We start from the raw sequence: 22,054 nt of genomic DNA, 5'->3' as shown, positions 1-22,054 counted from the left end.
CCTGCGAGGGTTAACCTGTTTAATGTTTTACGCACGTCGGCCATGGAGAAGGAGAGGGGGGGTGGCGCAAATGCCGTCATTCATCCACGGTTTCTGGTTAGGGTAGCTTTAAATAGTCACAGTGGGTACAACATCTCCAATGCACTTTCTTATAAACTCACTCACTGAGTCAGTGTATAGATCAATGTTGTTCTCTGAGGCTGACCGGAACATATCCTAGTCCGCGTAATCAAAACAATCTTGAAACGCATAAATGTAGGACTCTAGAGAGTTAATGGATTTTAACACTTGAATTAATTGTGGTGTTTTAGTGGTTTTCCGTTTGTACATATAGCCTACATTTTACATATCCAATAAAAATGATATTGTGTTCTTTGAAGTACATTTTCTTTCGTATTCTAATGTTACCTAAGACCTTCATGAACACAACCAAATGATTATTTTTGCAATAGCATATATTACATGTATTTATCAGACTGTTAGAATGTTGATGTCAAGAAAACGCGTCATTGGCTTAGAGTATCGAGGCCCGGCATTTCTAGTGTGAAAGAGAGTGTCATACTATCTGGAGCATAAATTTGAGAGGTAAAAGTGGCTGGTAATGAAGAAATTACACTTAACGTTGCAGTCTTTTTCTTTGCCATTTCTAAAAGCTCAACCAAACTGTGTAAGGAAGGCCCAAAAAACTGTCAAAGACTCCTGTCACCCAAGTCATAAACTGTTCTGTCTGCTACCGCACGGCATGTGGTCTCATTCCCCAAGTCTAGGTCCAAAAGGCTCCTTTACAGCTTCTACCCCCAAACCATAAGACTGCTGAACAATTCATAAATTACCTTGATTAACCTGTACACCTGCACATAGACCCTGAATATAGCCTCATTATTGCTATTTTATTGTGTTATTTTTTATTACATTTTTTACTTTAGTTGATTTAATAAATATTTTCAATTTTCTATTTCTTTAACTGCATTGTCGGTTAATAATATAATAATAATAATATATGCCATTTAGCAGACGCTTTTATCCAAAGCGACTTACAGTCATGTGTGCATACATTCTACGTATGGGTGGTCCCGGGGATCGAACCCACTTGTAAGTAAGCATTTCACAGTAAGGTCTACTACACCTGTTGCATTTGGCACATGTCACAAATACAATTTGATTTGATTTGCTTGCTGCTGTGCAATGTAGCATGAGCTGTGTGATGCTTAGTGTCTTAAGCTGAGTGTGTTTGTGTGGGTGCGGGTACGTGCATTTGTCACCAGTGAGGGGCAGTCGCCTACCTGAAGAAGGTGTGGTGTTCAATGCAGACCTTCCACAGGCGTTTGGAAGCCCGGTGGTTGGGCAGCTTGAAGCCGATGGTGCTCTCAAACTGTTCATACTGAGGATGGAGGGGAGGAGTGAGAGATGGGGGAGGAGTGGGGGATAAAAGGAGGAGTGAACCGAGGGAGTGAAGGAGCGTGTGTGTGTGTGTGTGTGTGTGTGTGTGTGTGTGTGTGTGTGTGTGTGTGTGTGTTTGTGTGTGTGTGTGTGTGTGTGTGTGTGTGTGTGTGTGTGTGTGTGTGTGTGTGTGTGTGTGTGTGTGTGTGTGTGTGTGTGTGTGTGTGTGTGTGTGTGTGTGTGTGTGTGTGTGTGGAACTATCTCACAACCCTTGATAAAAAAACAAGGAAATTGCACCCTGTATATTATACTCTATTCTCTAAGCAGTAAGAGTGTGTCTTTCAAACACTACACAGCAGTACTGAAAACTGGGCCCATACAGTAATTACACTGTGGGTTTTAGTGCTTTTGAAGTAGATAGTTGGAAGAAATGATCTTACACAATCCCTGAATGAAGATATCAGTGTCAGATTAGGGTCTCTATTCAACTCGTATCACGGAAGTTACAGTGCTACAGAGTCATTTAAATTTAAGGCCAACGTTCCCTTGTTAACAGAGAATACACAGAAACGCTGCATATGTAGGCTCAATCGGAATTTACCTTTACATTTAAAAGAAAATGCGATACAGATTGAATAGAGTCCTAACATTCTGTAGATACATAGGCCCGCAGAAAGCAGAACAGAGAGGAAAACCATCGGTAGATCATCACTTTAGGAGGAGAAAACCAGAGCAAGCAAAATGAGACACTAACACTTCTAGAGAGCAAAATCCCTGATGAAAGCATATCCTTACACGCAGCCCACCATGCTTTGAAGTCCCAGTGCTCGGCAACAGAAGAAGAAGACCGTTCCCACTTCCAAGACCACAAAACATCCCACATCTCCCTAATCTTTAAGAATAGTAACTTGACCGCTATAAATAGCCCACATTTGAAACAAATCATGCCCAATTATTCCATGGCTCACTGAGTCCCCAGATAAGATTCAAAAGTGACACTTCAATAGAATCTGTTAAATAACACCTACTGTAGCATTAAGCTAGCATAGGACAACTGGCACATCAGGTCACAGCAGTCATGCTCGAAATCCTAACTATTGTGAAAGCATGAAACAACTGTAAAGATTGATATAATGGTTGACCTTTTTAACCATGTCATGTTTTGTGGCACTTAACTGAATTGTCACAGTTATACAGTTGGCTGCAATGAACTGTTTTGCCTGTTTTGCAGAGTTAGTGTAGACTTCAAGTGAAGTGAAGTCATGTCAAACAAGATGCATAATGTAGGCTACAAGATAACATAATATGGTCTGTCTACCTCCCCGGGGCGTATTTTGATGTAGAAGTTGCTCCTCTTGTAGGAGATTTTGAGGATCTTCGGCCAGGCGAAGCGGTTGATCCTCAGACGGTCACGATAGATGAGTAGTCCGTTGGCGCTGACGCCAAGCATGATGTCAATGCCCTCTGAATCCTGTCAGAGACAAAGGGTGCAATGGGAGGGAGGGAAGGTCAGGGATGGCGAAGAAGTGTGTGTGTCATTATCATACGGATCCAATCCAGATAGATAAGATGAAGTAACATGAAGTAACAAGCGCTAGATGCGAACAGGCTATCAAGTTGACATTTTGTGACTATTCTTTTAAAATGTTTTCCTGCTGATTAGTCTAAACCATATTTGCAGCCTTACATTCTTAGTTACATTGTTGTCTATAATGTAGCAGTACACACACACACACACACACACACACACACACACACACACACACACACACACACACACACACACACACACACACACACACACACACACACACACACACACACACACACACACACACACACACACACACACACACACACACACACACACACGCGCACACACAACAACACCACAAACAAACACAATTTGTAAATCTTTCCATACTGTACCTTGGCGTGATGCAGGTCTACACCATACATGGAAAGCTTCTTGGCATTTTCTAGAAAGTTCACCTCTGCCTCCGCTGGACTCATTCCCCTAAGGGAGAACACAGAGGCTGTCATTGGACTATTACGACACCACAACTTACAGCACTTTGAATAAAGAGAACAATCGGTCTGTTTGGGTTATAGTACGCAGGTTTGTCATTGGAATTAGTGGTTGATGTATGGTTGTGGCACAAAAATGTTGTCTGCTCAGGCTCTGATTTATGTTTAAGAAGTTTAAGACTTCTGCATGTTTTGAATGTTTGCACGAGTCAATTGTGTGTAACTCATTTAATTGTCTATCTACTATCCATATACGTTCATGTATTGAGAATTCAACACAATTGGTGACGACCTAGTACCAAATGGTACATATCAGGGGCGGACTGGTCATAAGGGGGTTTGGGCAAATGCCAGATAGGCTTGTCCATTTTTAGCCCAGTGGGCCTGTGGAAATTGTGGGTTTTGCTCAAAACTATAATAATTTATCTAATTCCAGTCCCAGTCCGTTCCTGGTACATACTGATGCTTGTGTCAATGAAACCAACGTGTCTACTATGCAATTGTTAGGTAATTACCATTTTAATTGTATTTGAATCTATGCCGACAGCGTAGACCTGTGCCGGAGGCTTTTTATTTACAATGATGAGCTGGCGCGTGGCCGGTCAGGCCCTGACCTGTAGTTGCGGTGAAGCTCCATCACCCTCTCCTCTAGCTCCCTCGTCTGGTTGGGGGCGAAACGGAAGTCACTGATGTAGTCGGGCCCGTGTTCCTCTGGCTCATAGTCACCCAGCTCCGCCTGCACCGTGTAAGAACCTAGCAGGGCGTAGGTCCCGAAGGAGCAGGGCAGACGCCAGGACAGCATGTCGTCCCTCAGCTGTAGACACAGGTAGTACCTGCATGCATCGATGAGTCATGTTCATTAGGCACCAAACGAAGGACAATGTATTCAAACAGGGAGAGGTCTACCTGGTCCAATAATAAATGCTTTCTGTTTAATGTTGCATAAACAAAGAATATGTATTCTGTTTCATGCCCTGATGAACATGATCATGGATAGACAAGAGGCAAACAGCATAGAGGGAATGCAGGATTTATAAGGCAACTTCCCACAGCTCGTTAGTCCCTCCCACATGAAACAATGCCCCTGTTTACTATAGAATAGTATAGTACTTACTAAAGAATTCTGTAGTAAACTGTAGTATACCGTAGAATATTATACTCCATGCTGTAGTATCCTTTGATCATGTGTAGTACTTAATATAGAATTTTGTAGTATACTGTAGAATACTATACTACACACTGTAGTATCCCTCGATCGTGTAGTACTTAGTATAATCGTGTAGTATACTGTAGATTACTATACTTCATACTAGGGAAGTAACGATTCACTGATACGCATCAGTCTCTGATTCAAATGTTTAAGACACATGTGCATCGGTCCACAGACCCCAAACCGATCCAAATGCATCGGTCAGAAAATATATAAAATGTTACAAATCGCTGGTTCACTAAATGTATTAGCTTATATTACATTAGGGCGCACACCTGTCACCAGCGGGGTGCCAAGATGGCGGCTTGAACAGATGCTTTTTTACCGAGCTCTGTACCAAACTTCAGAAAGATTGTGAAAAAAACAAGTTTACAGTCATTACTATTTTTATTTGTTCAAGATATAAGACCTTTCCTGTGACTAGAATAATAATTGGATAATTTATTTCGGCATGTCCATGCAAAGTCATGACAAAAAAAGAAAGGAAGAAGTGAGCCGTTCTATTGCTAATCAACAAGAGAGAAACGTGCTTATAGACAACTGCCATAACTACGCTTCGCCTATGGATAATAGCATGCTTTCGAATGCTGTTGAAGATGACAAATTCCCCCCTTTACCAGTTACTCCGTGCAAACCTCCACCCTCCAAAAAACCCAACATGAACTCTGACATCGTGGCTACCCTCTCCTTAATCATCAACTACAGGTGTGACGCCATTGAGAAAATGGTAGGCGTAAACACCATGGTTATCGAAGGCTTGAAAAGGACTGTGGAGTTTGCATGTGGTGAAATCAAGGATGTGAAAACGAGAGTGGCAAAAGTTGAAAAAAGTGTGGAAAAGGTGGAAAAGAATAACAATGTCTACCATAGACGTCTCAGTGATCTGGAACAATACACAAGAAGATGGAACCTGAGACTCTACGGCTTGCCAGAGGTGGAGAATGAGGATGTGTGAGGAGTGGCTATCCGCATCTGCCAAGAAGTTTTGCCTGGAGAGAAGAACAAAGTTGGTGATACCATCGACGTTGTGCATCGCCTCGGCAAGAAGCAACAGCAAAACGATTCAAGACCCAGGGGTATCATCATCCTATTCACTACCAGATTCTACAGGGATGCTGTCTGGAAAGCTGCTAGGAAGAACGCCTTCCTTCAGAGCCATGGTATGCGTTTCGCCGAGCATTTCAGCCCGGAGGACATAGAACGAAGGAACAAGTTGTGGCCAACGATCAAGACAGCACGAAATGAGGGGAAGGCTGCTTACTTCGTCGGAGGACGAGGCTTCATCAACGGTTCAGAAATCCATATTCCTCCCTAAAATCTCACCAGAAGGAACAGATTGATGGTTTAAGCCATGGCATGCATAATTTTCCTTATATTGTTTACCTAACAAGCATCAGGTGACTATTTTTCGGAATACTCAGGTACTTAGTTTAGTTTGTTCTTGTATGACCAGAAGACCTATTTTGTTTAAAAACTTACGAAGAAGCCTGAAAGTTGTATTTATTTTGTATGTACACAGTAACTAAGATACTGTTTTAAAGGGCATACAGGTCTGCTCTGACTTTACACGGTTATTGTTCTATTTAGTTATTAATACTTATTTCCAAAAAAATGTCTTAGGAACGTGTACATGTAACCCCTTTTATGATCAGTTTTCATATGCATTTAAAATAGTAGGTAAACTTTTATATAAATTATTATTTTGCATTTTATGTCTCAGAATAGTTCCTGATTACACTAAAGAGGGTTAATAGTCTCTCTTACTACAAGAACCCTTGGTTTGGTCTTGAACATAATTTTCAGTTGAGTTGAATTTCAAAGCCGGATAACGTCTAGCTCAAAGTTTATGGAATAAGCTATTTTCACGTTAAATTGACTTAAATGGTACAGATCTCGGTTCCTTATCATTTACGTTCACTGCTCCTATGTCTTTGACTCATCCTACAACAGTTTATACTTTTATATAATCTTTGTTGTTTTGTCTTTGTCTATAGTTTCTCTTAAAGCTAGGGGGTTTACGAAACTATGTGAAGCGCAAGGCCTTATTTTTATTTGCTAAACAATTTTGAACAGATTTTTGCTTTTTTCAAGAGTCTCACTCAATTTCGGCTGATACCAACTCCTGGAGGTCACAGTGGGGCAACGATATTTGGCTTTCCCATGGATCTGAACGCTCCGCTTGTGTCACTACAATACAAAATAGCTTTGGTGGTAATATTCTACACTCAGAATGTGACTGACCCCTTTCGTCACTTTATTTGTCTTGTGATCAGTTACAATAACATTACGCTCATTACTGTAAACTTCTACGGGTACAACACCACACATGAGAATGATGAGTTGCTTGAATCTATAGAGAAACATATACTTCATTTATTATCTCAATTTCCCCATTCATTATTATTGATAGGACTTTAACATTACTATAGATAATTCAACTGATAGATGGCCCCCAGGTAGGCCAACCAATCAGAATTTGGGTTTAATACTTTTTATGGAAATGTTTGATCTTACTGATATACGGAGAGAGAGGTTTCCAGCTTACAGATCATTCACTTGGAGTAACAAAACAGGTTCCAGACAATCCAGAATAGATTTGTGGCTTATATCCAAATATATTGGTAGTGAGTGTGTTACTACAAATATTTGTACTACTCCCCTCATAGACCATAGGGCCATTTACATTAATATCAAAATATAATTTACCCCTGATACTAACCTTGGTAGAGCATCCTACTGGAAGCTAAATAGCTCATTATTAAATAATGATAAAGTTCAATTTGAGGTTAAAGATCTGCTCTCACACTTTTGGGAAAGGGCTTGTGAAGAAAAATCTTATTGCATGAACTGGGAGCTCTTTAAATTTGAGGTGTCCAAATACCTTAGCAATATTACTACCATATTTTCTAAGACCAGAAGAGCTGAAGAGGAAAAGGTGATCATTAAGATAACTTCACTTTCTCAAAGGTCCCCAGCCGGCCTCTCGGGGGAGGAGAAGATGGAACTAAGCTAGTTACAAAAGAAACTGGATAATATATATAGATTAAAAGCAGAAGGAGCCTTTATTATATCTAGGAATAAATGGATTGAGGAGGGAGAACAGAATTCATCCTATTTTTTTAGACTTGAGAAATTTCACTCTAAAAATAACACAAAAAATTCATCACTAAATACTGTAGCAATTTTTACAGAAAATTGTATAGCTCTACGTACTGTCAGGAATTCACAGATATGTTTTTTAACTCACTGAATGATGTTCACTCTATCAGTGATATAGAATCGAAACAGTGTGATGAACCCATCAAAATTGAAGAGATTATAGAGTCTATCAAACATCTAAAGAACAATAAATCACCAGGTGTTGATGGAATTACATCAGAATTTTACAAATTATTTTCTGAACAAGTAGCTCCCTTCCTATTCGAAGTCTTTTTAGAGAGTATTAAAAACAATGTTCTCCCTCCTACAATGAGTCAGGGGTTAACAACACTGATACCTAAGCCTAAAAAATAAGTGCTGCTCATCGATAACTGGCGTCCAATTTGTCTTCTTAATAATGACTATAAGATATTAGCCTTACTAGTTGCAAAAAATAATTAAAGAAGTTCTGGATGCAATCCTTGATGAAACACAGTCTTGCTTCATGAGGAACAGATATATTTATTTTTATTTTACCCCCTTTTTTTCTCCCCAATTTTGTGGTATCCAATTGTTAGTAGCTACTATCTTGTCTCATCGCTACAACTCCCATACGGACTCAGGAGATACGAAGGTTGAAAGTCATGCATCCTCCGATACACTACCCAACAAAGCCGCACTGCTTCTTAACACAGTGCACCTCCAACCCGGAAGCCAGCCGCACCAATGTGTCGGAGGAAACACCGTGCACCTGGCAACCTTGGTTAGCGTTCACTGTGCCCGGCCCGCCACAGGAGTCACTGGTGCGCGATGAGACAAGGATATCGCTACCGGCCAATCCCTCCCTAACCCGGACGACGCTATGCCAATTGTGCGTCGCCCCACGGACCTCCCGGTCACAGCCAGTTACGACAGAGCCTGGGCGAACCCAGAGTCTCTGGTGGCACCCGGGAGGCCCTGGAACAGACATATTTCTAACAGTGTCAGAATGGTATTAGACATACTTGACTACTCAGACCTAATAACCGAGGATAGCTTCATATTTTTAAAAATATTTTTACAAAACATTTGACACAGTAGAGCATCCATTTCTCTTCCACTCCCTTGAGAGACTTGGCTTTGGGGATTTTTTCTGTAAGGCTATTAAGACTCTCTATGCAAACGGTAACAGCTCTATCAAATTGAAATATGGCACCTCACCTAGATTTGAGTTAAAGAGAGGAATTAGCCAAGGTTGTCCTATCTCTCCGTACCTATTTTTATTAATCACCCAACTTCTTGCAAATGATTTAAATAATAGTCCTATACAAGGTATTTCCATAGCTGGTAAAGAAATTATTATAAGCCAGCTGGCTGACGATACTATACTCTTTCTGAAAGACTCTAACCAAATTCCCATTTCGATAAATGTGAACTCATAGCTGTCAAAGATTGTGTGACACCTTCATATTATGGTATTCCAGTAAAAGAAGCACTTACATATTTAGGCATAACCATTACAAAGGATCAGAAGTCTAGAGGCTTACTAAATGTTATCCCTCTTATTAAAAACCCCAGAAGAAGCTAAAACTATGGCTACAGAGGGACTTATCTTTTGAAGTTAGAGTCCTAATAACCAAGGCTGAAGATATCTCTAGACTAACATATGGCGCTCTATCTTTATTTCTTGACAGTAAAATAAGCAAGGAGATAGACCTGATGCTTTTCAACTGTCTTTGGAGAAACAGTACCCATTACATTAGGAAAACTGTTGTAATGAACACTTATGAGAATGGTGGGCTGAATTTTTTGGACTTTACTACTTTAAATAATACTTTTAAAATCAATTGGATAAAACAATTCCTAAAGAAGACCCACTTCAATCTGGAATTGTATTCCTCATCATGTCTTCTCTACTTTTGGTGGCCTTAACTTCATGTTGTTTTGCAATTATAATATTGACAAAGTTCCAGTGAAACTCTCTGCTTTTCATCGGCAGGTTTTCTTGTCATAGTCCTTAATTTATAAATACACATTTTCTCCACACAGATATTATATATGGAATAACCGGGATATATTGTATAAAAATTATTCTTTGTTTATAGAATATTGGTTCCGAAATAATATCCTATTGGTGAGCCAACTGGTAAATGGTCTTTTACTCAGTTATAAGGAATTCTTATCACTTTACAAGGTCCCTTTAACACCTAAATATTTTGCAATTGTTTTAGATGCCTTCCCTCAGGTGTTGCTCTGTTATTCAGGAACGTGTCAAGACCTGACCCTCAGAGCCTACCTTCCATTGACCCTGTTGACTCATCAGTAAAAAATATTTGTTTTTCTTTTGGTCCATTCAACAACAGAGCAATACGAGCCTTGTTTCAGCAGGATGTTGTATTGATACCTTACAGTATGTCATGCCTTATTGGAATGGATTTATTGATAATATCTGTTGGGAAAAAGTTTGGATGTTGCCACACACATACCTACTTGTTAACAAAAATTAAGGAAGGTTCCTTTAAAATTATTCATAAATATTATCCTGCCAACCACTATATGAAGACGTTTAAGGAAAACATCAACTCAAATTGCATTTCTGTAATAACCACCCAGAAACAGTGTATTTTTTGGCAATGTATTCATGTAAGAAAACTGTGGCAAGACATCAGTAGATTTATAATCTAACACATTTATGAAGATTTTACACTATTGTGGAGAAATGTACTGCTTGGATTCTTTATATAGAAATAAGCTGAAACATATTTTTGTAATTAATTTCATTATTCTTTTGGCCAAATTTCATATACACAAATGTAAATTTACAAACAAAAAAAACAATGTTCTTACCCTACAAAAATAAATTGAACTGTATTTTAAGACAATTAAATACTCTACTAACAAAAAAGCTGTTAGAATTATAAGTGTATATATGTCCCTTAAGGTCTTTACCTCGATTGTCCATTGTATATAATCTATATACACTTGTGTTCTCTCATGTATTTGTTGTTAATAAAAATTAATACAACTTTTTTTTAAACCTGTCACCAGCGTTACGCACATAATGACAATCACCTGGACTCCATCACCTCCTTGATTACCTGCCCTTTATATGTCACTCCCTTTGGTTTCTTCCCCAGTCGTCATTGTTCCTGTTTCATGTCGGTGCGCTGTTTGTGTTTCTTGTTGTGTTCATTTATGAATTAAATGTATTCACTCCCTGAACCTGCTTCCCGACTTCCAGCGTACATCGTTACATGCGCACAGTGCGAGGTAGGCGGCCTGTTCCTGACCTTGCACATCTGCATGGCACCTTCAGCATTAAAATGCTAAAATGGCTTGCCTGACATTAAGCTTTATTAGTTGCGTGACAACCTATGTAATTTGCTAGGTTATAAAAGTAAGCTACCGGAGATACAACTCTCATCTGGCTATACCTGCTGAAAGGGGTTTACAATAGATTGTATTTTAATTGTTCAGGTTCATCAGCAATAATTTTGGTAGTTTTGCGTTAAACAATCAGTGTATATGGCAATGTTTTGATAGACAGGGCAAAATTGATAATTTCATAACGAGGAAAGCAATCCGTTATATGAGGCGCACTGCATGGCCGAAGCAAGAGGACAAGAGAAGATCACTGCATAAAAACGGTCAAAATTAGAAGGGGATGAAATCCAAAGTTGTGCTATATCTTTATTGGCTGTCAGCTCATTTGTAAACAATAAATATTGATACATTACTAGTTCAAACACGTAATCTGACAAAATGACAAATTAATTCGTGGGAGATGGTGATTGCAGAACCAAAGTGGGGGGACAAAAAAAACATAGGCTAAATTGCCCTCCCCCCCCTAATCTCCCAGAGTGCAAAGAACCTTGGCATGACCCTGGACAACAACACTCTGTCCTTCTCTGCAAACATCAAAGCAGAGTACATCCGTAGAATATGGCCTTTCCTCAGAAAGGAAGAGCCGCAGGTCCAAATCCAGGCACTTGTCAACTCCCATCTAGACTACTGCAACTCTCTGCTAGCTGGGCTCCCCGCTTGTGCCACCAAATTCATGCACCCCGCTCCTCCACACACTCCACTGGCTTCCAGTCTAAGCTTACATCATCTTCAAGACCCTGGTGCTTGCCTATGGAGTTGTAAGGGGAACTGCCCCTGCTTACCGTCAGGCTATGCTCAAATCCCAATCCGACCACTCCATTCCAACACCACTGGTCTCTTGGCCCTCCTACCCCTACGGGAGGGCAGCTCCCACTCAGCCTAACCAAAGCACTTCACTGTACTGGCACCCCAATGGTGAAACAAGCTTCCCCCTAAATTCAGATAGAGGAGTCCCTGCCCATCTTCCGAAAATGTATGAACCCTACCTCTTTGAAGAGTATCTAAAATAACTCTCATGCCCACAGAGTAAAATAAATATTTTAAAAAAAATCTAGACTCTACAAATAAAATGTGACCTACTATACTACACACTGTAGTATCCCTTCATAGTGTAGTACTTACTATATACATGTTTTGTATACGGTAGAACAGTAATACCACATGACTCATTTGCATATACCCACCCATTCCCATCTCCCATATACCAATTTGTGCCACCCATGAGTGAGAAACCTACATGCAAAGTCTAGACCATATATTGTGTAATATGTAACATGTTATAGAACTGTTTAGACGCCAGTCCTACCTAGCTACCTACATAACACCTACCTATAGGTTATGGAAATGATGCTCTTTTAGTATTTGTCCAGTAGGTTTCCTCAAGGAGAAAGCCCCTACTTCTATGTCAAAGATTAGTGATGGGAAAACAAGGCTTTCTGAAGCCTTTGGTGGCTCTCACCAAATTGTGCCGAAAAACGGATCATTACTATGAGCTTTTAACACAATGCACATTAGTGACACGTGCTGGTCAGCAATTAACAGAAGCATTTGATGTTCAGATATAAGTTTTGACCAAGGCATTTATCAAAACTCTGTGGTACAGCGGTTAGTCATGGGTTTTGAACACCTAAACAGTTATAATATGAGTTTAGCATCTTACATTCTTCATCCTTTTATTTGCCTCCAAGTTTGTTTTAAAAAACTGTATATTCATGTCATTATTTAGGATGCGACAAAAGCTTATCATACTAAATTAAACAAATTCTAAGAACAACAATATGCAGATAGTGTGGTTTCACATCATCTCCCCCTCAGGAGACTGAAAAGATTTGGCATGGGTCCTTAGATCCTCAAAAGGTTTTACAGCTGCACCATCGAGAGAATCCTGATGGGCTGCATCACTGCCTGGTATGGCAACTGCTCGGCCTCTGACTGCAAGGCACTACTAGGGTAGTGCGTATGGCCCAGTACATCACCGGGGCCAAGCTTCCTGCCATCCAGGACCTCTATACCAGGAGGTGTCAGGGGAAGGCTCTAAAAATGGTCAAAGACTCCAGCCACCCCAGTCATAGACTGTAATCTCTGCTACCGCACGGCAAGTGGTACGGGAACCAAGTCTAGGTCCAAGAGGCTTCTAAACAGCTTCTACCCCCAAGCCGTAAGACCCCCCCACGCTGCTGCTACTCTCTGTCGTTATCTATGCATAGTCACTTTAATAACTCTACCTACATGTACATATTACCTCAATTACCTTGACAACGGTGGCCCTGCACAATGACGGTGTATCGGTAACCCCTGTATATAGCCCCACTATTGTTATTTTACTGCTGCTCTTTAATTATTTGTTATTCTTATCTCTTACCTTTTTTTTCTTCTTAAAACTGCATTGTTGGTTAAAGGCTTGTAAGTAAGCATTTCCCTGTAAGGTCTACACCTGTTGTATTTGGCGCATGTGACAAATAGAATTTGATTTGATTCAACCCTATGTTTTATCATCTGAGAAACCGATGGCTCGCTACCCTACCTGCAGAGTTACCAGTCAGGTGCTCTGGTCTGGAAATAAAAGCTACATCTGAAAATACTGTTCCCGGTAGAGGTGAGTGTTTGAAAGCAACTTGGCATCAAAAAAAGCTCGCAACATTTTGAAAAAGCACTTGATTAAACTAAGCTTTGGACGTCATTGATCATGATACAGGTATCGGTACTTTTGTATCAGATTTGTAAGTCGCTCTGGATAAGAGCGTCTGCTAAATGACTTAAATGTAAAATGTAAATCAGACTGCTTTGAAAATGTTACGCAAGCCTGGAAGTGTCGGTATTGTACATCCCATCACCACCAAAGATGATAAAACAAAAACACTATAGTAAATACCACAGTAATGTCCACAAAAACACTACAGTGGTTACTGTAGCATCTATATTCTTTTCATTTTTTTACTCCCTTATTCTCCCTAATTTTAATCTTGTCTCATTGCTGAAACTCCCCAACGGGCTCGGGAGGCGAAGGTCCTCCGAAACACCGAAACAATGTGTCGGAGGAAACACAGGAAACACTGAAGTTTTGTATGGCAATTTGCAACGACTTCTGGCTCGATTTAACACATTTATGCAGTTAAGTGCGGTGATTGGTTAAAATTGCGAGCCCTGTTTTTGTAGTGCAGTGATCACACAATTATATGAAGTAATAATTGCAGTTTTATGCAGTAATAGTGGTCAAATTTGCAAGCCCTAGCATAAATCGCAAAATCCTGGAGGGACTGGTTATTATCAATAAAGGCAGTTAGACATCAAATATGTCTTCCATAGCATATTTAGTAGATGTTGATTATGATTCAAACCCACCTGGTGATGTCTTCAGTGAGCTGAGATGGGTCAGGGGGATAAAACTTGACAGCAAAGCCGAAATGCCATGAGCCAACTGTGGATAAACGACACACAGTCAGCACTGTGTGTGTGTGTGTGTGTGTGTGTGTGTGTGTGTGTGTGTGTGTGTGTGTGTGTGTGTGTGTGTGTGTGTGTGTGTGTGTGTGTGTGTGTGTGTGTGTGTGTGTGTGTGTGTGTGTGTGTGTGTGTGTGTGTGTGTGTGTGTGTGTGTGTGTCACACTAACTTCGGATTTGCTTCTTGATCTCCTTTGACGGGTCCAGCCAATTCTGAAAGAAAGAATGGGGAAATCCCCTTGAGAACAACACACAGCAAAAGAAAACAGCCAATGCCCCCCTCTCTTTGAAAACCCTGTCAGAGAGCTAACTACTGCACTGACTCCTCTCTTCCAAAGCCATCTCCTCTATTCGGGGCAAAATGCATCTACAAAGCAAAAGGAAATAAATGTCTTGGTAAACCATCAATGCCTTAAGGTAACTTCCCAGTGTTCCAGAATTCTATGAAATATGATCTATAAATAATTACAATATGAATTAATAAATGTCCTTCCTAAAATGCCAATTAAAGATGTTAAAAAGCAGTTACTCTCTGTGCCCCTGCTTGCCCTGTTAGGAACAAAAATAACATGGGCATATACCAGCCAAAAACAGCTGATTTGCCAGCTCAGCCAACCAGACACGCATGCACTTGATATTTAAAATTAGCTACCAAGTCCGAGTCCCACCTGTGGAAGGCTGCCCAGCTGCACATGCACTTGTCATTTTTACCCATGCCGAAGGCTGCAGCTTGTAAACCAATTTAAATAGCTAGTATGGATGGGTTCAGATTTTGGATACGCATAATGGAACTACTAGGAATATTTAACTATAGCAACAATACATGCAGATTGATTATTTCACAAACATGAGTCGTTTCTTTCCATTGCTTTATCACCATTGCGGACATTGTTGTTTTTAGTTAGCTAGCTAGACACAATTGCAACACAATTGCAACACCCACCCATAGCAGGCACTCCAGCAGGTATATTTCACTGGTCATCCCCAAAGCCAACACTTCTTTTGGCCGCCTTTCCTTCCAGTTCTCTGCTGCCAATGACTGGAATTGGTTTACAAGCTGCAGCAAAAATCACTGAAGCTGGAGTCTCATATCTCCCTCTCTAACTTTAAGCATCAGCTGTCAGAGCGGCTTACTGTACCTGTACACAGCCAATTTAAAAAAAAAAAGTATATTTCACCTTTATTTAACCAGGTAGGCTAGTTGAGAAAAAGTTCTCATTTACAACTGTGACCTGGCCAAGATAAAGCGTAGCCGTGTGAACAGACAACAACACAGAATTACACATGGAGTCAACAATAAACAATTCAATAACACAGTAGAAAAATAAAAAAAAGTCTATGTACATTGTGTGCATAAGGCATGAGGAGGTAGGTGAATAATTACAATTTAGCAGAGTAACACTGGAGTGATAGATGATCAGATGGTCATGTGCAGGTAGAGATACTGGTGTGCAAAAGAGCAGAAAAGTAAATAAATAAAAACAGTATGGGGATGAGGTAGGTAAATTGGGTGGGCTATTTACCGATGGACTATGTACAACTGCAACGATCGGTTAGCTGCTCAGATAGCAGATGTTTAAAGTTGGTGAGGGAGATAAAAGTCTCCAACTTCAGCGATTTTTGCAATTCGTTCCAGTCACAGGCAGCAGAGAACTGGATGGAAAGGCGGACAAATGAGGTGTTGGGTTTATGGATGATCAGTGAGATACACCTGCTGGAGCGTGTGCTACGGGTGGGTGTTGCCATCGTGACCAGTGAACTGAGATAAGGCGGAGCTTTACCTAGCGTGGACTTGTAGATGACCTGGAGCCAGTGGGTCTGGCGACGAATATGTAGCGAGGGCCAGCCGACTAGAGCATACAGGTCGCAGTGGTGGGTGGTATAAGGTGCTTTAGTAACAAAACGGATGGCACGGTGATAAACTGCATCCAGTTTGCTGAGTAGAGTATTGGAAGCTATTTTGTAGATGACATCGGCGAAGTCGAGGATCGGTAGGATAGTCAGTTTTACCAGGAGAGTTTACAGTCTAGTTAGACACCTAGGTACTTATAGATGTCCACATATTCTAGGTCGGAACCATCCAGGGTGGTGATGCTAGTCGGGCGTGCAGGTGCAGGCAGCGAACGGTTGAAAAGCATGCATTTGGTTTTACAAGCGTTTAAGAGCAGTTGGAGGCCACGGAAGGAGTGTTGTACGGCATTGAAGCTCGTTTGGAGGTTAGGTAGCACAGTGTCCAAGGAAGGGCCAGAATACAGAATGGTGTCGTCTGCGTAAAGGTGGATCAGGGAATTGCCCGCAGCAAGAGCAACATCATTGATATATACAGAGAAAAGAGTCTGCCCGAGAATTGAACCCTGTGGCACCCCCATAGAGACTGCCATAGGACCGGACAACATGCCCTCCGATTTGACACACTGAACTCTGTCTGCAAAGTAGTTGGTGAACCAGGCAAGGCAGTCATGAGAAAAACCGAGGCTACTGAGTCTGCCGATAAGAATATGGTGATTGACAGAATCGAAAGCCTTGGCCAGGTCAATGAAGACAGCAGCACAGTACTGTATTTTATCGATGGCGGTTATGATATTGTTTAGTACCTTGAGCGTGACTGAGGTGCACCCGTGACCGGCTCGGAAACCAGATTGCACAGCGGAGAAGGTACGGTGGGATTCGAGATGGTCAGTGATCTGTTTGTTGACTTGGCTTTTGAAGAACTTAGATAGGCAGGGCAGGATGGATATAGGTCTGTAACAGTTTGGGTCCAGGGTGTCTCCCCCTTTGAAGAGGGGGATGACTGCAGCAGCTTTCCAATCCTTGGGGATCAAAGACAATACGAAAGAGAGGTTGAACAGGCTGGTAATAGGGGTTCTGACAATGGCGGCGGATAGTTTCAGAAATAGAGGGTCCAGATTGTCAAGCCCAGCTGATTTGTACGGGTCCAGGTTTTTCAGCTCTTTCAGAACATCTGCTATCTGGATTTGGGTAAAGGAAAGGCTGGGGAGGCTTGGGTGAGTAGCTTCAGGGGGGGGGGGCGGAGCTGTTGGCCGAGGTTGGAGTAGCCAGGAGGAAGGCATGGCCAGCCGTTGAGAAATGCTTGTTGAAGTTTTCGATTATCATGGATTTATCAGTGGTGACCGTTATCAGTGGTGACCGTGTTACCTAGCCTCAGTGCAGTGGGCAGCTGGGAGGAGGTGCTCTTGTTCTCCATGGACTTTAGTGTCCCAGAACTTTTTGGAGTTAGAGCTACAGGATTCAAATTTCTGCTTGAAAAAGCTGGCCTTTGCTTCCCTGACTGACTGTGTATATTGGTTCCTGATTTCCCTGAACAGTTGCATATCGCGGGGACTATTGGATGCTATTGCAGTCCGCCACAGGATGTTTTTGTGCTGGTCGAGGGCAGTCAGGTCTGGAGTGAACCAAGGGCTATATCTGTTCTTAGTTCTGCATTTTTTTGAACGGAGCATGCTTTTCTAAGATGGTGAGGAAGTTACTTTTAAAGAATGACCAGGCATCCTCAACTGACGGGATGAGGTCAATATCCTTCCAGGATACCCGGGCCAGGTCGATTAGGAGGCTTGCTCGCAGAAGTGTTTTAGGGAGCGTTTGACGGTGATGAGGGGTGGTCGTTTGACTGCGGACCCGTAGCAGATACAGGCAATGAGGCAGTGATCGCTGAGATCCTGATTGAAGACAGCGGGTGTGTATTTGGAGGGTCTATGAGGGTGCCCTTGTTTACAGATTTAGGGTTGTAACTGGTGGGTTCCTTGAAGATTTGTGTGAGATTGAGGGCATCTAGCTTGGATTGTAGGACTGCCGGGGTGTTAAGCATATCCCAGTTTAGGTCACCTAACAGAACAAACTCTGAAGCTAGATGGGGGGCGATCAATTCACAAATGGTGTTCAGGGCACAGCTGACAGCTGAGGGGGGTCGGTAGCAGGCGGAAACAGTGAGAGACTTATTTCTGGAGAAATTCATTTTTAAAATGAGAAGTTTGAACTGTTTGGGTATGGACCTGGAAAGTATGACATTACTTTGCAGGCTACCTCTGCAGTAGACTGCAACTCCTCCCCCTTTGGCAGTTCTATCTTGACGGAAAATGTTATAGTTGGGTATGGAAATCTCAGAATTTTTGGTGGCCTTCCTAAGCCAGGATTCAGACATGGCAAGGACATCAGGGTTGGCAGAATGTGCTAAAGCAGTGAGTAAAACAAACTTAGGGAGGAGGCTTCTGATGTTGACGTGCATGAAACCAAGGCTTTTTCGATCACAGAAGTCAACAAATGAGGGTGCCTGGGGACATGCAGGGCCTGGGTTTACCTCCACATTACCCGCGGAACAGAGGAGGAGCAGGATGAGGGTGCGGCTAAAGGCTATCAAAACTGGTCGCTTAGAGCGTTGGGAGAAAAAAGGAGGAGCAGATTTCTGGGCGTGGTAGAATATATTCAGGGCATAATGAGCAGACAGGGGTATGGTGGGGTGCGGGTACAGCGGAGGTAAGCCCAGGCACTGGGTGTTGATAAGAGAGGAAGTATCTCTGGACATGCTAGTTGTAATGGGTGAGGTCACCGCGTGTGTGGGAGGTGGGACAAAGGAGGTATCAGAGGTATGAAGAGTGGAACTAGGGGCTCCATTGTAAACTAAAACAATGATAACTAACCTGAACAACAGTATACAAGGCATATTGACATTTGAGAGAGACATACAGCAAGGCATAAAGTAATCGCAGGTGTTGATTGGGAGAGCTAGCTAAAACAACAGGTGAGACAACAACACTGAGTTCGTGGCCAGGGCCAACAGATAAAAATAAATAAACAGAATGGAGTACCATGATTAATGGACAGTCCAGCAGGCATCAGCTATGTAGCCAAGTGATCATAGTGTCCAGGGGGCAGCAGTAGATGGAGCAGGGAAGCCGCCACTACGTTAGCATGCGGGCGACACAGCGTTTAAAGCTAGTAGCCCGGGGCTAGTAGGAGCGTTTGCTCCGACGGAGGCCGGTTGAAGGCACAGAGGATGGAGTATTCGTCGGCAGACCAGTCGTGGAGGTGCGGCGGGGCGCCATGTCGACAGAGAATCCAAGCCAGATGGAGAAAGAGGTATTGTAGAATTTAGTTTGCCAGCCGGGAGATGCGCCTGGCTCATGGCTAACACGGCTAACTGGTGCTAGCTTCGTGGCAGTGGCATTAGGCACTATAGCCAATCGGTAGCAGCGGTGATCCAGTGCCAAGGTCCAGTGTTTACAGCAAGGATCCGGCGGAGTATTGGGCTCTAGCCGTGTACGAGTGCGGTTCGGGTGAACAGATGATTAGGCCGAGAGGTGGGCCTCATGGGATAGCTTCGGTGCCACGGTGAATGCAAGCTAGCTGTGAAGATCAGAAGTAGTGGTCCAGGGATTATGGCAGGAATCCGGCGTTGTTGTGGAGAGACAGTCCGATACTGGTAGACTAGCGAGTATTATCCAGGCTAAAAACAGGGCTGGTATCTGTGCAGAAGGTAAAAGCTGCTAGCAGTGGCTAACAATGACTAAATAGCTTGTCGCTAATTAGCTGGTTAGCTTCTGGAGGTTCTTGAATGTGTTCTAAAATTGAAAATAATAGCGATTCCGTATCACATTGGGTGAGGCAGGTTACCGGAAGGTATAAGAAAATAAAAAATCGAAAAGAGATTGAAAATAAATTGAAATATATATATACAAAAAATATACGAAAAAATATGAAAAAATACAAAAGAACACGAGAGGACAAACAAACACGTCTTCACTGCTACGCCATCTTGGAATGAGAGGATTTGTAAATAGCACACCCAACTACCTCATCCCCATATTATTACTTACCCTCTTGCTCTTTTGCACCCCAGTATCTCTACTTGCATATCATCATCTGCACATCTATCATTCAAGTGTTAATGCTAAATTGTAATTATACGCCTCTATTACCTATTTATTGCCTACCTCCCAACTCTTCTACATTTGCACACACTGTACATAGATTTTTCTATTGTGTTATTGACTGTACATTTGTTTATGTGTAACTTTGTGTTGTTCTTTTTGTTTTGTTTTGCTTTATCCTGGCCAGGTCGCAGTTGTAAATGAGAAGTTGTTCTCAACTGGCCTACCTGGTTAATTAAAGGTGACATAAAATTGAATAAATAAGCTTACTGCTGCAACCTAAGTCAGTCAACAACAGCTAACTGGGTCATTCCATAAAATAGTGCCTTTATGTCCTTGTGAAATGATGTGTGTACATTTTGATAAAACATTTAATTTAACAGTTGGATCACATACAGTGCATTCGGGAACTATTCAGACCCCTTCACTTTTTCCACATTTTGTTATGTTACAGCATTATTTTTTAATTAATTAAATACACTACTGTTCAAAAGTTTGGGGTCACTTAAAAATGTCCTTGTTTTTGAAAGAAAAGCAATGAAAGAAAGGAGCTTCACAAGACCTCAACTGGCAGTTTCAATAAATAGTACCCAGAACACACCAGTCTCAACATCAACAGTGAAGAGGCGACTCCGGAATGCTGGCCTTCTAGGCAGAGTTGCAAAGAAAAAGCCATATCTCAGACTGGCCAATAAAAAGAAAAGATTAAGATGGGCAATCGAACACAGACACTGGACAGAGGAACTCTGCCTAGAAGGTCAGCATCCCGGAGTCGCCTCTTCACTGTTGACATTGAGACTGGTGTTTTGTGGGTACTATTTAATGAAGCTGCCAGTTGAGGACTTGTGAGGGGTCTGTTTAGAACTAGACACTCTAATGTACTTGTCCTCTTGCTCAGTTGTGCACCGGGGCCTCCCACCCCTCTTTCTATTCTGGTTAGGGCCAGTTTGTGCTGTTCTGTGAAGGGAGTAGTACACAGTGTTGTACGAGATCTTCAGTTTCTTGGCAATTTCTCACATGGAATAGCCTTCATTTCTCAGAACAAGAATAGACTGATGAGTTTCAGAAGAAAGTTATTTGTTTATGATCATTTTGAGCCTGTAATCGAACCCACAAATGCTGACGCTCCAGATACTCAAATAGTCTAAAGTTGGCCAGTTTTATTTCTTCTTTAATCAGTACAAAAGTTTTTAGCTGTGCTAACATAATTGGAAATGTGCCTTCTAATGATCAATTAGCCTTTTAAAATTATACACTTGGATTCACTAACACAACGTGCCATTGGAACGCAGGAGTGATGGTTGCTGATTATGGGCCTCTGTATGCCGATATTCCATTAAATATCAGACTTTTCCAGCTACAATAGTTATTTACTACATTAACAATTCCTACACTGTATTTCTGATCAATTTTATCTTATTTTAATGGACAAAAAATGAGCTTTTCTTTCAAAAACAAGGCTATTTCTAAGTGAACCCAAACATTTGAATGGTAGTGTATATTTTTCTCTTCATCTACAGTATCTACACACAATGGCAAAGCAAAAACAGGTTTTTATACATTTTTGCAAATTTATTGGGAAAAAAACGGAAATAATAAATGTACATAAGT

At 41.6% G+C, this 22,054-nt stretch overlaps 2 protein-coding genes and 1 non-coding gene across 11 annotated transcripts in view; 2 read left to right on the top strand and 1 right to left on the bottom strand.

Annotated features, from left to right (window-relative positions):
* Positions 1–22,054, top strand: part of LOC124031958 (neural cell adhesion molecule L1-like protein) — a 364,252-nt gene that overhangs the window by 179,671 nt on the left and 162,527 nt on the right. The gene's annotated exons all lie outside the window — the stretch shown is intronic.
* si:dkey-178k16.1 (protein 4.1) overlaps positions 1–22,054 on the bottom strand; it is a 102,693-nt gene that overhangs the window by 30,300 nt on the left and 50,339 nt on the right. For both annotated transcript variants that reach the window (XM_046343827.1, XM_046343828.1), the window contains exons 5-10: positions 14,729–14,771; positions 14,463–14,538; positions 4,024–4,242; positions 3,311–3,398; positions 2,700–2,852; positions 1,284–1,381 (exon numbers count right to left, since the gene is read on the bottom strand). In XM_046343827.1, the coding sequence (XP_046199783.1) occupies positions 1,284–1,381; positions 2,700–2,852; positions 3,311–3,398; positions 4,024–4,242; positions 14,463–14,538; positions 14,729–14,771 (677 nt within the window). The remainder of the gene's footprint in view (positions 1–1,283; positions 1,382–2,699; positions 2,853–3,310; positions 3,399–4,023; positions 4,243–14,462; positions 14,539–14,728; positions 14,772–22,054) is intronic.
* Positions 12,463–12,516, top strand: LOC124032465. Its single transcript, XR_006838283.1, has one exon. It is a non-coding gene; the product is annotated as a U7 small nuclear RNA (small nuclear RNA).

This window comes from Oncorhynchus gorbuscha, linkage group LG03 (genome assembly GCF_021184085.1).
Source record: "Oncorhynchus gorbuscha isolate QuinsamMale2020 ecotype Even-year linkage group LG03, OgorEven_v1.0, whole genome shotgun sequence".
In the NCBI taxonomy this organism is placed as follows: Eukaryota; Metazoa; Chordata; class Actinopteri; order Salmoniformes; family Salmonidae; genus Oncorhynchus; species Oncorhynchus gorbuscha.
Note: the sequence above shows the minus strand (reverse complement) of the source record. Positions and strands in the feature narration are given on the sequence as shown.